Raw genomic sequence first — 17,134 nt, forward strand, 5'->3', positions numbered from 1 at the left:
CAAGTTTCCATAAGGCGTATGTCACAAGGAAAACCGATCAAAGGGAGCTGTCAAATCAGTCTTTAAATGGATTGAGAGACAATTTCTTGTAGTTTGATTTTTTGAGATGAAAAGGCATCTTTTCTTCTTTTGCAAGCAAATTGTTTCAGAATGACAGCAGCTAAATCTCCATTATTTAGGGAACAAGGGTACAGTATAACCCTGACACAAGAAAAAATCGTGACACAGATGCTATGATGGATGGTGAAGAAAGATCTGAAAGCACAATGACCCCGTTACCAGTCCAAACCCAAAATCAGCTCAATACCAGACTCCGGGTGAAAGCTGGCTCCCTCAGAGAGGCCACATGTCTCAGGACTACGCTCCCCAGATCTCTGGTGCCAGAGGTCACCAGTTTAGCGGCAGCACAGGCCGACCTCACAGCTCCCTGCAAGCCACAGATGAGTCATGCCAACTACAGAAAGCGGACAGGAGCTGACCGACCGCCCAGCCATTGGGACCACCAGTTTCTCTGCCTCAAGGAAGCGCTGCACGCTGCCAAAGGCAGCACAGCTGTTTTCACAAGATTCTGCAGCCGAGTTACTGAGTCCCTAGAGATGCGCCAGGCGTTCCGAAGAATAAGTTCTGCTGTCTATGCCGTGGCGGCCCACGGGTGATGGAGCCAATTTCTCAATCAGCTGCACTTCAATGTTCTTTACCCCCCTTGTTCACTTCTCCAAGTTTGTACACTCCCTCTGCTCTGTACACATCTCCCTTAGGCCTCCTTAAATATTCCCCAGATTCTCCTTACACCTCCACACCTTCCCTCAGGCGTTCTTCCCCCCAAGCCAACCGCTCAGGTATGTTGCAACAGGCAGTGCTGGAGTCCACACGCGAGTCAACAGCCAAACCGAGCCTGCAAGCCAGCAGCCAAGTGCTCCTGGTGACGGTGGCCACGTAAGGGAGCCACCCCACCAGCAACTGCAAACAGGGATTTTTGGGAAAGCAAGAATGCCACGGTCTAATCACTGATGTATTAAAAATACCGACCCAAGAGGAAAGAAAATGAACAGCACAGAAGCAGCTTTGTTGATCTTCATGCACTAGTGGATGTTTGATTCGGGTAAAATATTCTGCATGTCCGCAATATTCGCTCTCAGAGGCAAGTCAAAGGTAGATTTTCATCTGAAAGTGCAATTTCTAATTCATAAACCCTTTTTTAATTCAATATCTGGTCACGTACCAAGCATCGACACCGATTCCACCCAGGAGGATCCATGTATCCACCAACCTCTTTGAGAGCTCTTTGCTCTCCAGAGGGCATGGTTAACTTCCAGGGACTCACGTGGTCAGCAGCTACGGAGCCCAGTGCAAGTATGAACCTGTTGGTCATCTAGTTGAACGTGGCAAGGAAAGCCTTTGATTAAGGTTAATTATGAGAACTTGCAGTTACCCTTGCCGACTATAGTGAGTTTTTCTTGAGCGAGGGTTGAACTGGTACTCTTAAATCAAGGCCAAACTCTTATTGCTGCAGAGCCTACAATTTTTACTTATAAGCAAGTGTTTTGCTACACCACTGCCATTACCTTTTCCTCTCCTGACATGTCGCTTTCCTCCTCTGCATCTTCATTGCTCTTCTCATTGCGCTCCAACGCATCCAAGAGCCCAACACATTGTCTTCTAGGTGAGGCGAGCTCTTGTTCATATTCCATGCACAGGCTGGACGCTCCCTCTCCATTTACTGGCATCACAGCATAACACAGATGACAAGTTAACAGTCCACATTATCTCTTGCATTTTCTTTGACTTAGTAATACCTCAAAATCTTACATAGCAATCCACAAACATGAGTGGGTTTATTTAATCTTCCAGATCTTGCACAACTGCATTATACAACTTAGTAAGAAGACTGCCTTGGTTAATCACTCCCAAAATTGCTCAAGCATTTGTTACCACAACCTGGTGGGCTTCTCACAAACTTTTCCTGAAGTGATGGTCATATTTAACCTCAAAATGGCTTAGGATCAATGGAAAAAAAGTCTTACTGCAACAGTTGTCTGTGTTTAACTACTTTAGCTTTAGGGGTTTCCCAAAAACTGAGTTCCTGTTTTTAAGAGATTCTGGCATGAAATATGATGTATTGTTTTTAAACAGAGTAAGTTTTTTTAAAGCCTACAATTTTCACAGTATCAATATCTCTAAGACACAGTTACCCTCAGGTCCCAAGAATATGCATTCTCACTAATCAGCATCCAGGTATACTTGGTTTTAAATAAAAGAATTTAGAGCTGTAGGTAGCGTTAAATTAGTGTCAGTTCACTAGTTCTAAAAGGCATCCTCTTCAAAATAGATTTCCACTATCTTGTGAAACTACTTCAACAGTCAGTTACTAAGAAAAGTCACTATTTTGAGAAGAATACAAGAATATTACGCTACAACTTAAAAAGTCAGTACAAGGCGCTCTTTAGCCAAAACTATGATCACAGCTGCAAATCTGACGTTACAGCTAATGCACCGCAACTGAAAATCAAGAGGCACAACGCAGCTTCTTCCCTTCACCTTCCGTTCCAGCCCACCCTGCGAGATGGATCTACCAGCCACGTGGCTGAAAGGTGAACTGGTTCAGAAAGCTCATCTGCAGTTGCACAACAGATGGATTCAAATCAAGGGCAGGAGCACATGTGCATGGTTGGAAATGCAGGGAGAAAAAAGTGGTGGCCAAGGTAACCCCTTCCAACAACCACCTGCCGTCACACTGGCTTAGATGTAATGAGACATTACCCTCATGCTCAGCCATAACTGTTTGGGAATCAGAGTTTTAACACAACTTCATCGGTCTGTCCCAAGCCAGCAAGCAACCTGGGAGTGGAACGTTCCAAAAGAATATCTGACATGAGAAACACTTTATCCTTTAGTAACCACAAATTGTAAAATACTATTTTGTTCCAAGGTCAATGCCCTCTTTCGGTTTTCTTAGTCAGATTACTGTGTAAGAGTCATTTATACAAGAGGATGGAAGGACATACGAAAGTCAGTGCTAGTCAGTTCCTATTTTTTAAACTATCTATGATATTCTACCAAAGTCCTCCTGTTCTGCAGGACACTTTTTCCAGGCCCCATCCACCTCTGCTCTGTCATTGCAAGTGGTTCTCCCATTTTCCAACACCGAGCTATGTCGCTTCTGATCAGACCTTTCCTTCAGTCTTTGAGCTCTCCTTGCTTTCTCTCCCATTCCAGTTTCTAGTCTCTTGCTTCTCCTTTTTTGGTTCAGCTTAAGTCAAAAAAGTGTACCTGTGAGGACCCAAACCTACCTTTTCTTTTCCTCTTCAAACTGGGAACGTGGTCATCCAAGTTTTTGGCTTTTTTCAGAGAGGGGATCTGCTCAGATGAAGTAGATGGCGCCGCATCACTTTCACTTAGGGAACCAGCAGAGCCAGAAGGGCGTTGTGGCAGGGGTGGGGGCATCTGCAAGCAGTTGACAAAACGTTACAGTAGGCAAAAGCTACTCTCTCACTCCGCTTCCCTTGCAACCAAAAATCTCAGCAACAACCCAAAGACATCTCCTTTTCCTCAAATAACCCCTGACAGCAAGACTGCTACGTATTCTGGGTTTATGTGCATGAAAAAAGGATCAAATCACTCGGAAGTGACGCAGACAGATGAAGTGTAGTAAGCTGGCTTAGCACTAAGTGAACTGCGCAACAGAAAAATGGTCACAACCCTGACAAAGAACAACTGCTTCCTAACGCTGTCCCTGCAACACTGCTCCTGCTGGCAAAGCACATCGGGTCGTGGCTCGGATTTACCATGAATCTTGCATTCACGATCAGGAAAGATCATCAAGTCATTCAGGATCTTCCATCTGTAGCTTCTTATTTTGAACAACTTGTATTTGGCTAAAGCACCTTCCAGGAAGACGTCGAAGTCTGTCTGTGAAATCGTGTTTACTTTAATCTTAATCTCCATTTTGGGGACAAAGAATTCCCCATTCAGGCTTCCAGCCCATTTCTTGCTATGACTTTCTCCAGTCAATTAGAAAGTCTTTTTACACTACTACCTTTTAAATCAAGGAACTATTCCTGAGAAAAAGAGCTTCCAAATGCTAAGAGAGAAGTCCTATTAGTAAAGATGACCCAGTGATGAACTCTAATAATAACTGATGGGTTTGTCTCACTCTTTATACCAGTCTGCTTCGATTTAAATTCAAGGGTTTGACCGAATCTTCCACCCATATGCCCTCTCCCTGAGGGTGAGGTAGAAAGGGTTTTGACGCTAACATCAGTTCCAGTATTTGCATCCCATCCCATGAAAGCTGTGTTTATTTAGGAGGAACCAGAAAAGGAAGTTATTTTTGTGATCTAACCTAATGAGCTGCCCAGCATGACTACACATCCTGTCCCAGCTCACTCTTGGGGAAAGATGAGGCATACCTCCCTTTTCTGTAAAACTTCCGATGTTCGGGAGTGACAAAACAAATGACTCTGTCACATCTCTCACCTGGTTTGGTGTTCCCAGTTTCCAACACTATCAATAAAACCAAAAAAACAACCCAAAGAAACTTTTAAGACACTTACAATTTCTTGAGCAACACGGAAGAAGAGGGAGACACTTCGGACTGCGTGCCCAAAGTTGTCATAAACATTCACGTACGGGCGGACCCACGAAGGCAGCTTGCCTCTCACATCGCCAGTGGTGAACCTGCGTAGGATTGGGAAAGGAGGGAATGATTTGCCAGGTTGGCCTGAAGGAATTAAAACAAACACCAGACCAGGGTCCCAAAGGCCAAGGGAGGAGCAGCAAGACAACAAAAGATGGAAATAGTGCCGTGAATATCACGGGGTGACGTCTTCTCTCAGGGGAAAAGGGCTCTGCCACTGTGCACCACACAATCAGCCAGTTCCTGTCCTTCATCCATGAAACCTTGCAACAGGATCAGCAGTGCTGAACAGTGCTGGGCTCGCTGTCCCCTGTCAAGCCTCAGCATTGAAGGCTATCAATTCAACTCTTGTTCCCTATTACATACATGTTACACTAATTAACATTAATGTAGTATATTATTATATTTATACAGACTATATTGTTTCAGCATATCATCTTCCCTCGTTTTCATCCTCCTTCTCTCAAAAAACTGCAGCGCTGGTGACTGCCTTCTCAAACGGGAGATGGAGAAAATGCAAAACCCCTAAGTTATCACCACAGAATTTCCAGCAGCGTTACAAACGTGAATTCAACAAATTGGCTTTTTTTGCATTAATACCATTAACCTCTTGTTCTGCAGTTCCAAGACAGTATATTTTGAAGATAACAGTCTACTTACTTTCTGAAACTAGTACAATATTTATATAACCTGCTACATCAAATAAGTAATTACGAACTGTAGCCTTCTCCAAACGCTAACACCAGCACAATTTTATATAAAATATAAATACCCATGTTGGGACATAAAGGTGTTGATGCACGTTCATGTTCTAGAGCCAAGGTTTCACCTGTGGTCACAGAGGAAGATAGCACCATAGTCTTGGCGATGTCTGATGACCCTGCCGATAGCCTGATTAACAGCCCGGGAAGCTTGCTGACTGTACCACTCACGCCCAGATAAATACTGCAAGAGGTGGGAGGAAGAAGTAACATTATTTACCAGGTAAAATGATTCTCTGTACAGTCACTGTTTCTTTCTAGAGAAACTAAAAAAAGTACCTAACAAGATCTACTGACAAATCCCTAAAATTCTGGGAAAACCAAGCACAGGTTGACTCAACTATCACACCTGGCTGATGGCGCACAGACAACTCAAGCCACAACATCCACCTCGAGGGGCTGCTTAGTACAGGGTGCACTGCCGGCCTTGGTAGTACAACAGACTCAGGATATTATTTAAGACCCAATAGCTGTCCTGCAGGACAATAAACTACACTTACAATGCCTTTCATCCTCAGGCCTGAAGCAACAGAAAGCCAAACCCAAAGCAAGCCAAAAAGCCCAAACCCACAGACATAGACACCACCCCACAAACCACCAAAACACAAATCCCCAAGTGAGCCAGCACAGGCAATTCTTCCTGCCCACCCCCTCTCTGGATGAAATTAATTCCCTCAGAAAGACAGATGGATAACATGCATACAAAGATTTTGACTGAAACTTTAATTACACCATCCTTTGATTGAGACCGTGCCACTGGAGACAGAATTTGGAGCCCTTACCATTATTAAAAAAAGGTGGCTGTATTTGTGACAAATTCCCGAGGCGGTTTTGATTTTTTGAAATTCATGGTGCCATGAGGCTGGGAGGATAACAAAAGCCAAAATCCAGAGAGACAAGAAGGAGAAACAATGATGTGAACCTGCAAACAGCGAAAGGTTGCCCAGTATTACCTGTGCACCCGCACCACTTCTTCGCATTTCATCCAGGAACTGCATCTTTAAAACGACTCTGGGCTCCATACGAGGAGGAAACGGAAGCCCAGTAATGATGACTCCCCGTCCATTTATGTCTGCGAAGTCCAAGCCTTCGCTGGCCTGAAGAGACAGTGTTTTCCATTATCAAGAGGATTTGAAGTGACATTTCAGAGCAATTCAGCAGTTATTGGCCTTTTTTTTTCTCCATTAAATTAAATCCCCAGCCAAGTGTAGCTTATGAATAGTTTCAACTAGAGTTTTTGCTTCTATTACCAGGACTTTAAAACGTAGGTTTTCCCTTTAGGCGGCCCTGGACAAAGCCTACATCAGCCACCACCATTCGTGTGTATGTCTTATTCCTGGATGAGCAGAACAGCCGTATTCAGAAGACAACTTAAATGCCAGTCAACACCTCTGTTTAAAACTTCCACACCCCGAATCGTTAACAAGACGCGGTAAGAACGCAGCAAACCTTCTCTGACATCAATAATGAAGACAATCATTTCAAAGCAATAACGGAAAGCTACCAGAAATCTGCTCAGAACCAGTGTCACATTCACCAGCTGCGCTGCTTGCAGCCCTCAAGCATTTGTCACTCCCGCCCCCGGTACACGCTCACGTCCCATGCTGTGCTGGCAAATCGCTTTGTGCAAAACCGGCGGGTTGAACAGACTGAAAAATAATTTGAGGGTGGGTGTGGGAAACTGGCTGGGTTTGCAGCTGAACCAGTTCTCCCCAGTCTCATTGACCACACCGCACGGGGAGCTGTGATGGAGTGTAACGTCAGGGATGGACGGAGGGGTGGGATGACCAACTCGACTCAGCTTAAGCCAGCCCCGCCACCAAGAGCGGCCGCAGCGTGCGCTGCAATCCCTCTGGAGCTGGTGATCACAGAGCTGTGCCTATGGACATTTCACCGCGGGCACAAAGGAAACCCCTCGGGCTACTAAAAGCCTGAGAAGACCAACCTTAGACAAAAAGAAAACAAACAACCAGAACAAGCCTGCCCTTCACCCCCCAAACAGGAAAGAAAATCCCAGTGAACTTCTAAAGACACCCCAGGGCTAGACACAGCTACCAAAAGAACTCCAGCAACTGGGACAGAATCTGCTCTTCACAAAAAGGACTGGGTTTCTGGGTTTCCTTCAGGGAAGAGAGAACACAAAAACCTTGCTAGAACCTATTGCCAACGTATAGGCTGAGCAACCACCTGGGAGGGAACCTTGAAGTGACGGCTGAGAAGAGAGCGAGTTTTAGAGTTTGACAACGGTTACGTTACCTTCCCCCGACACACTGCCAAAAAAGCAGCTCCGTTGGACTTAGGACAGACAACTTTATCATAGTAGGCATCCATTACCTAAAAGACAAACTAGTTTAAGCAAGAGCAGGAATTGCCCTTTGCAAAGGCACAAGTAGAAAGCCGTACCACCCAGATTCGACTTGCACAGCAAGAGCTGAAGTGCAATTCCTTTGGCTTAGTATAAATTTTCCTTACTTTTACTAATTGCAAACGTGAGAAACCATTTGCTTCGCAAAATCCTGATGTTACTGTGAAATCTAGAATACATCTGGGTAAGCATAAAAGATTAATGTCAGACACTTCTGATGAGAGGGTAGAACAGGGACTGTCCTGTGTTTCTGCAGATCCTCGAGCAAAACAGGCAAACCAGGAAAGCAACTCAAGGATATTATTTACTCTCCGAAGCAAACAGAGCGGCTATAAATAAACAAGATGACACTGCACAATTCCTTAACGCCCAAAGCACAACAAGCTGGGAGGAAACATCCCACAGAACGTTCAAAGATGGTGATTGCTGAAGGGACAGCTTTCCACCATCTCGGTTACTCAGTATGTACGGATGTCAGCCACTCAAACGAAGACTGTGCCCTGCACAACTGGCCAAAAGCATAAAGGACACAGAAGAACTACACTTTCAAGAAGCTCTCAGAGAGTTTTAGTTTTATCCTAGGATAAAATTCGGGCGTTTCACACCTTTTACACACAGCTTAGAGAAGGTGTTTAAACATTAAAACAGTTTCTGAAGACGTTACAGGTATGCAACGCAAATAGCCAACCTCTGCAAAGCTCCCTTTGCTCCGGGGTTCCACAAACATCGGCTTCACTTCTTCTATTCTTTTAGCAAAATCATGTTCCTGTTGAACAGATCATGGACGTGTCAGAAACGGGCACGTGAAAGTAAGCACAGACCAGAAGTGCCCGCCAGAAAGGAAATGCTCAGGAGGGGTCACCACAGGCTTTTGAGGGGTCACCACAGGCTTTTGAGGGGTCACCACAGGCTTCCCCAACACAGCCTGTTCCCCTCTGGCCAAACGGAGGAAGGGGGAAGCAGAACCACGCAATCCTAACCCCGCTAACAGCGGTTGGTGCAACTCGGGCATTATGCGGACGAGAGGTTCGTTTCTCTTCCTTCCGACTGGCAAGTTCCCGACATCCACCCGCTGGAGACGCCCTCCGTAGTGGGACCCACTGTCCCAGCACCCCCCTTTAAAGCAGAACTGTTCCACCAAGTCTCACCAGGGACACTCATGTCACCAGCGCAGCAGTTACAAGAGTTACAGTTGCAACCGTTACAAATTAAAAATAAAATGCTCATATTGGGATTTTTTCCCCCCCAGGAGCTGAAACACTTAGGCCAACTATAATTTGGAGGTTTAACAAAGAGAAGTGCCGTGAACTTAAAGGAACTCTGAGATCAGATCAGATGAGATAATGTATTAAGATTCTTTTGGCTTTGGTTTCTACAACACTGCGTTTCAGTGTATTGTAATCAAAATAAAAGAAGCCTAATCTGGGTTTTTACTTTCCAGATTTCATAATTTACTTATTAATAAAGAATTTTTCACGACCATGGTTAGGTAGCAGAACTACAGACTGTCTGACCTGTGTGACCCAACCACCTAATAAAGGCAGAGCAACTAACATACCCTCCAGTATTCCAGGCTCTTATCCATGACGGGATACGATGGGAAGAACACCAACAGTCCATGTGGCACGACTCGCACAAGGTTACCTGCAAGGAGACAGGCAAGTGTACAGCTGAGGGCATGTTCATCCTGGGAGGGAGTGCACAGACTGCAGAGGGAAAACAGCGCCATGGGCTCCTTCCAAACTCTCTTCTACTTTCTTGACACGAATGTTAGCGTTTAGAAGTTGTTTCAGTTTTCAAGTAAAGTTTATACCTTGATGACAAGGCACAGATGCCTAACTAGCCTTCTAAAGCGCGGTCTTAACAGGATGAAAGGTATTACGAGCTACACTGAACACTACAGATGAAAGAGATACAACATCATCTGCCATGTTTTCCCTTGTGACAGCAGGATCTGTTTTTAATCCTTTTCTCCACTCTGTCCACTGCAGTCTGAACATTCAGAGCAACCACAAGGTGGCTTTTGAGTTTTCTAGTCAAATAGTACACACTTTTCCAGTTGAACAGTACACACTTTACTGAAAAAACCCCAACCAACCAACCCACAAACATTAATCTGGTATTGTGTGAAACCATTTTCTTAATTTCACCTTTTAGGCCAAGCTGAACACCTCAGAGCACTCTCCTCCATTTCCTTCAAACATTTCTAGATCTAACAAATTCCTTTCAATCATATCTCAGCCCAGCCACACAAATGCTCTTCTTTTATCCTGTCCTTACGTGCTACAATTCTGTAGTTCTATTATATCTGTGGAGCATTACCAAAACAATAAATGCTGACTCAAGGCAGGCTCGACACAGTGCCTTTAAAAATATTACAAGACACTGCATTGGCTCCTTGTGATCCTTAACCGCTCTGCAAATGACACGTGGCTGCAGCCTCTCAGATTTTCCAGTTCGCGCCACTTTCTGACCCTGTTCAGGAACTACGTTTTTGACCCAAACAAACACCTGACAATAAAAGCAAACTCTTAACTTGGAAATACTAAACTGAAGACTCAAACTCCCCACTGTATGCAATGCCAGCGGCCAGCTGCCTGAGCAAACCAAAGCACACAAAACCAGAGGCCTTCAGGTACACAGTGCAATCCCTCACCGTTCTCGGTCTTATGTCTTCTTCAGTGTTGCTCCTTCTAGGACATTCCTAAAAATTCTGTGTAACAACCCATTTCCGATATCCACACACTTCACTTACCAATTGTTTTCCCCAGAGAAGATAAATAATCCTCTGAAAACCTACAGAGAAGAAAAAACAAGTAACATCATCGTATTTCCTTCTCCGGTTTTCATACTTAATCTTCCTCACCCAAACCAGCATATCCGTACTCCCAGCTGCTCTCCCTCCTGTGGCAAGCACCCACACCAAGGACACAGAATTAGTAATACCTTGACTACACATTACTATTGCTATTAAATATTCTTTATTGTTAGCACTGAAGATGATCTAAGCTTCAACATTACCAAAACCTAACACATGGAAAGGAGCAGCCATACGAGTTTTATGATTAATACTAACAATTTAAGGGGGAAGGTTTTGCCAGAAAAGTCTGCAGCTGCTGCTGAGCCTGACTAATGTTACAACTATTTAAAATAATTATCGATGAAATAGGTGTGGCGAGGCTGCAGGGCAGAAAGGGTGCATTTGGTTACTATGGTTATTATTTACTTGTGGCATAAGCCAAGTAAATCCCTTTTGCTTTGACTGAAAAAGTACTGCTCTACAGTGAGCAGTATTTAGGTTTCTTCCAGCCCTGACTGAAAAGTCACCTGCCCTCTCATGCCTTCATGTTCCTGTCTTTTTAGTGTCCCGTAGCTTTGCATACTGTTTTCCCAGGAAACGTACATATGCAGGGAAAAAAAACCTGAACATATTTATTTTTAAGACCTACAAATATCGATATTATCACGCAGACGTTGTCAAAACACTGTGAATTCCCTTCCTTCAGAAAAAGGGTTGGGGATCCCCTCCTTTGAAAGACAGTATCTTCAACAAGATACACTGAAATGCCACACTAAGTTTCTGAAAATGAAAAATACAGTCCGAGAGGGTTTTCCAGACTTCTCTGTAAAAATCGATTACAATTGCCAAGTCCCCTTCCAGCTCTGTGGAACATCTGGCATTGTGCCCTTTTTTTCCTCTCTCTTTTCTTCAGTACAAGCTCTTCAAGATCTATTTATTTTTTCATATTGCTAAAACCGAGGAAGTCAGGCCCGCAGCAGGCTAAATAATAATTCTCAGCCAGAGGTTTGCCTAGAACGTTGACACTGAAATAGATCTAGGAACGTGTCAATCCATAAAAATGTGAGTACTACAGGAAGGGAGTTAAATGGAGGACCACGTGTATCACACATGAAGAACTGATCCTCATTTCCAAATACCACAGAAGGATTATTACATCCCTGAACACAGTGCTAGCACCAACGCGATGCCACTCTTGAGGAACTTCAGGGAGCTGGCAAGCACAGAACCTTCTGCCATGTGCACCAAAGCATGAAACTGCCTTTCAAAACTACACGCAGAGATGCCAGACGTGTTGCCCAACAGAAGTCAGCACGCAATGAAATCAAGTTCTGCCCTTCCTCGCTGGCAGTATATTCCGCTGGCAGCAGACGCGGCGGCAGAAGCATCGACTACTCTGAGGAGCAGACACGGAGAAAATGATGAAAGACCAGAGGAAAGCAAGAAAAACAGTGACGAAAAACTTGACAAATATATTTTTCCTTAAGAAGGCAACAGAGAGGTAAAAGAGAGGCTGGTCATGGTGACAAGCTTTAAACATAAAAAGAGCTGTTGCAAAGGCCAGTCAGGTTTCAAATCCATTAAGCCTTCAGCAAAGAAATTCAGTATGGGGCTCCACACCCGCGAGTGGACTGCTCTGTAAGGGCCAGGGAGGTGGTACCTGAGCACGACGCGATGGCACGCAGGGCAGGGGTCTCGCCAGCCAGGGCCCAGACCCACGCTAACAGAGCAAGGCAAGCAGGAGAGACTCGGATGCAGTAGCTCGGCTCAATCACAAGTCCGGCTCATCAGGCAAAGTCACAGTGATGAGGAAGGGCCAGGGTCAAGCCAGGAATGCAAGTCAGCAAACCAGGAGCAGGGCCAGTGACAGTCAGGAATGTCCAGGGATGGCAGGTCCATAGACAGGCAGGCCCAAGGGCAAACCGGGAAGTCAATCAGGAGGTCAGGGTCTGATCGACAGGGTCCATGGTGGGGTTACGGTGGAGCTGGAGACAGATGGTCCTACAGCCTGGGCAGTGACTGAAGGCCTATGGCGGACCTCAAGTGGAGTTCCTGAGCAATGGGTGTGGGTGGAGGTCCCTGCTGAGGCTGGTCAGGGCCTTAAGGACTACTGGCACACTCCGTGCCCTGACAGCCGATTCCTTCCAGCCCTCCAGCTCTAAATTTTCAACAGTAGTGGCTAAAGGGTGTTGTTCAGCAAAGTGTTTATCCAAGAACTACAGAGACCACTTGTTTCACTAGCACCCTCCTGTAAGCAGAACCCAAAATGTCAGAACCCAAGACTTCAAAGCAGAATTCCACATGGAAGTTCATTACCTTCTTTCATAGGTAGAAGTAAGCACAGCTCCATCAGGTCCCTTAGGAATGATCCCAACCCAGAGCTGGTGCTTATCAATAACATGAGGATTCTCCAAGCAAACAGGAAAAGGGCTAAAGAAACACAAAAGTAAGATCCCAGTCATGCTCGTGATATGATTCCCTGCTGGCTACCAGGCCAGAACACTCAAAAATCCCAAGAGAACACCCAAAATCATAAGAGCAGATTGTGCATTTTCAGTAACGCTGCACTGTTCCCACATGTAGGCACTTACATCTGCATTTCCATCGTAAATGACGAGAGGGGAGAGAGAGTCCCACTAGTGAGGATAATTGTCCTGACTCCCTGTCGAACAAGCTCGTGCATGCTGTATCCAGGGCTGAAACACCAATAGCTTAAGGTCTTTCCTGTATCAAATAAAGAGAAAACACTAAGAAGCAAGTTTGTAAGTGGAAAAATTAGAATATGACTGGCACATAGCACATCGCATCTGAACTTCTCGGAGTGAAATGGCCAGCACCTGAAGCTGAAATTGGTGCGTTCAGCTTTGGTCCTTCCCCGATTTAATAACCGTGCCCATTCACAATATAGTTTAAGAGGTCATTGCTCCCTCACACCTTAAGCAGATCATACTTTTAATCAAAAGATGGTTATAGAAAAGACAGAACATCAAGTCTTTTTGTTGGCAAGTAACAGGCAGATGGAGCAGACAAAACTGCTCAGCCCTCCATCTACTGATTCACTCCTTAGTGTCAAGGACAACTGGAAGGGGAAGCACAGTAGGAGGACTGCAGAATACTGGGATGAATGAGAAACAACGGAAGTTACTAAAAAAAAAAATAAAGAAATAAATATCTCCACCCCTGCTCTTGCTTGAAAAGAGAAAAACCCCTTATCCATCAGGAATTTCCAACAGCTATAAACCTTTCACCTACACTTTCCCTTTTCCCCAGCTGCCAAACCTTTCAGCTTCTGCTCAAGTCTTTTGTGGGCTGTGGATACACAATGGCGTGACACTGGAAGTCTGGCATACTATAAATTATCAACAGAAAGGATATAAAGAAAAATGGATAAATCACACTAATCCTTTCTTTCATTGCTCAGGTTATAGTTGTACCACTGCTGGTCTTGCTGAAAACTTAGCATGAGCTTTTCAGAGACAGTCAAAGGAACGAGGGAATGAAACCATCACCCGTGTCAAGAACAAGCCCAATAAAACGTTAGCTGTTGTTTGCGATTCTGATTTTGGTCTGCATGATTAGTTTCAGTAAAAAAAAACAAAAAAAAAGTTAAAAATCTAGCATCCACCTATCACATCCATGTCTTAAATGTACAGGCTTCATTCAAAGACAGTATTTCCAAAAAGCAGCTGAGAGCTTCAGGAAATCCCCAACAATATGTGCCTAGTGAGTCACCGCTTAGAATTACAAGAACATTTATCTTAAGCTAAAGTTTTATCCTTCTGTTATTTTAGGCAAATCCATCCAGATGATGTCCCGACTCTAGAAAGCTCACATTCCAAAAGTTAGCAAATTCTGCACCTCTCTCATTCACACTCAGAACTGGTGCAAGTGACAGTCGGGAGCTGCATATGGACAGGCCATAAGTATCTACAACAAGAGCAAAGTCAGCAGCCCAAGAAATGCTGGTGTCAAAGCAAACGGTGCTGACACGGGATGGCCTAGAAAAGACCACTGACCCCTGACATCGGCCTCCCCGATGCTCAGTTTGAAACACGCTTCCCCGTAACCCTGTGGGACGACTGCCAGGCACCAGCTGTCCAGCTCCTGGAGAAGCTGGAATTGTAGTACCTTTTCAGCCTGGTGTCCTGCAATGACGTCTGTCAGCTTAACAATATTAAATCCGTTTGAAAGGTCCCATTCACCAGCAGGAACTGTTGGATGTTACACGAAGCAGCTCTCCGCAGCAGCTTTTTCCATTCCTGGTACAAGGACAGCTAATCCACGCAGAAATGGTTTGCTAATAGTTTACCACATGGTGATTTAGAGCAAACCAAGAGTGAGAGCACTTTATCTTAACATAAAACTGCATCAGTTTATATCGTATGTGGCATCTGTGCACAGAAGGGACAGCCAGGGCAGTCCCCTCATCAGCCATCCCAGGCTCTGCCACTTCTCCTCACAGTTTACAATTAGTTTGTAGAGAATTATGCTGGAGCAAACAATTCCCACAAAATCCTTTGTATAGAAATAACACACACCTTTTAAGAATAGCTGTTTTCAATCTGCTACCCCACTACAGGAAACTGGAGACTTGCTGAGTCTTGCCTGGCCTCTGCTAGGTTTGCACATAGTGTGAGTCTCAACAAATTGCTGGTCTCTTGCACAGGTACTTGCAAACACTGGATTTATTTGAAAAGCAAATATATCAGTATGGGTCTACTGAATCACAGAAGAATTCTGTGACTCCTTTGTATTGTTTTTGTACACAAATCCTCCAAATTATGCAATAAATCTGAAGTGTTTCTGTTAGTCTTTTCCTGCACACACATTTAACAAAATCTACTTAGAATTATTCCTGGAACTTCAAACTCCAATTGAGCAATATCTCAGGAAAACAGTATTTGCAGATTGCCAAACACCATGCTTCTGTTCATAAACAAAACAGAACTCACTTTGTGGAAACATTTAAGGGGACGTTATGTGGCAAACCCACTAAATTCATGGAAACCTGTTCTTCGAAAAATGTGACTTTTGTCCTTAAGGAGAGGACTTGTGTGAAACAAATAACTTGCATTCTCCAGAGGATTTAACCGAGTAATTAAGTACATAGTGGTAAGGCAAGGTATTTGCAAAGATCCTTGGAGAGTATTTTATTAAGAAGGCTTAGGTAAAGGGATCTGCATCTGTCTTCTCTAATCAGAAAATGTTTTATTTTCCACCTAATTGTATTTATTCAAAATAAATAAAAATATCAGAAAGAAGGAATGTTGAAGTTCAACAAAGCCAAGCTTGGTGCTGCTTTATAGGAGCCTTTGATTCAGAAGCCAAGCTTCTTTTATTCTAAATATGCTGGTTTGAAGCATGGTTATATCAAGGTAGTTTCAGATACCAAAGCATAAGGGACAAAATAGGTGGGAGAAGAGAGACAAGGAGAGAGAGAGAAATCTCAATGGAACAAGGAGGACTGAAAAGTATAGTTGAAGCTGAAACTATCAAGAAGCGACGTGTCCTGAAGAACTTCACAAGTTGCTCAAAAAAAGGTGGTAACTCCGAGAAGGTAACAGTGCCCCGAGGCTGTGAGCTGGCATGGCATTCTCTGGCTAAGCTTACTGCCCTGGCACATCACATGAACCCTCACTGCAGAGCTTCCCAATGACCCAAGCAATTATACCTCCTCCAGTACACATGAGTCATTTCAACAGAGATTAAGAACTTTCATGGAATTCACTCTTACAGTACTCTTGGCACACGTTTTCAGTATCATATCTATACATGAATCTCCTTCTTGTAAGAGGTAGTTACAGCCTTAGCAACACCAATTTTGTGTTTCATACAAGACAGTCATACAGAGAAACAGAGCTGATAGGATAATAGAACATCTCATAAACCTCAACATCAATCCTGAAGGAGGGTTTCGCATTCTTAGGCTGGTCTGAAGATCTTCTCTACACCGATACAAGCAACCATTCCATAAGGATGGCTTTTTTCCACTGGAATAATTGCACTAGAACTCCAGCAGTGCACAAAGCAGCACTGGCACAAGAATGTTTTAGGTTGAGATTGCTTAACTTGCCTCCCCTTTGACAGTATCTACAAAAGTGAAAAGCACCTCCTTGACTCATCCAATCCACAATGGAGCTGTACTTGGAAACATAAAACTGCACAGGGACACCCTCAAGCAATCCTAGAATTTTCCTAACTTTAAGTCCCAAAGACTCAAAAACCTACCCTGTTCCAGAGAAAGGGAGCTCTGGGGCAACACCAACTCTCTGAGTCTCTTCATCTCACAGAAAATGACCAAAAAGCCCTACCACCAAACCACCCGCCGGTTCTCTGCTAGCAAGGGGAGCAAAAAAACCCAATCTTTCCCAATCCCACATCTGCTGATGGTTTTAACTTCGACCATGGCAACAAGGCAGACTAATCACGCACATAAGACTTTCCAGCTCTGTGAGGAAGACTGCTACGCCCTTTGGGTTTAAAAAATTTTTTGCATAGAGACAGATCTGGAGCGGGCCCTCACTGAGGTATACTCTTCAGCCCTTTATTCCTCAGAACCATTCTTAACCTTC

The 17,134-nt window shown here is 44.3% G+C and overlaps 1 protein-coding gene across 2 annotated transcripts in view; it reads right to left on the minus strand.

Annotated features, from left to right (window-relative positions):
* Positions 1-17,134, minus strand: part of RTEL1 (regulator of telomere elongation helicase 1) — a 48,789-nt gene that overhangs the window by 15,975 nt on the left and 15,680 nt on the right. For both annotated transcript variants that reach the window (XM_086474569.1, XM_086474570.1), the window contains exons 16-26: positions 13,154-13,286; positions 12,879-12,992; positions 10,518-10,558; positions 9,321-9,406; positions 8,451-8,528; positions 7,654-7,731; positions 6,351-6,494; positions 5,466-5,581; positions 4,554-4,677; positions 3,291-3,444; positions 1,566-1,720 (exon numbers count right to left, since the gene is read on the minus strand). In XM_086474569.1, the coding sequence (XP_086330695.1) occupies positions 1,566-1,720; positions 3,291-3,444; positions 4,554-4,677; positions 5,466-5,581; positions 6,351-6,494; positions 7,654-7,731; positions 8,451-8,528; positions 9,321-9,406; positions 10,518-10,558; positions 12,879-12,992; positions 13,154-13,286 (1,223 nt within the window). The remainder of the gene's footprint in view (positions 1-1,565; positions 1,721-3,290; positions 3,445-4,553; positions 4,678-5,465; positions 5,582-6,350; positions 6,495-7,653; positions 7,732-8,450; positions 8,529-9,320; positions 9,407-10,517; positions 10,559-12,878; positions 12,993-13,153; positions 13,287-17,134) is intronic.

The sequence above is a fragment of the Leptosomus discolor genome, chromosome 17 (assembly GCF_034619465.1).
Source record: "Leptosomus discolor isolate bLepDis1 chromosome 17, bLepDis1.hap2, whole genome shotgun sequence".
NCBI lineage: Eukaryota > Metazoa > Chordata > Aves > Leptosomiformes > Leptosomidae > Leptosomus > Leptosomus discolor.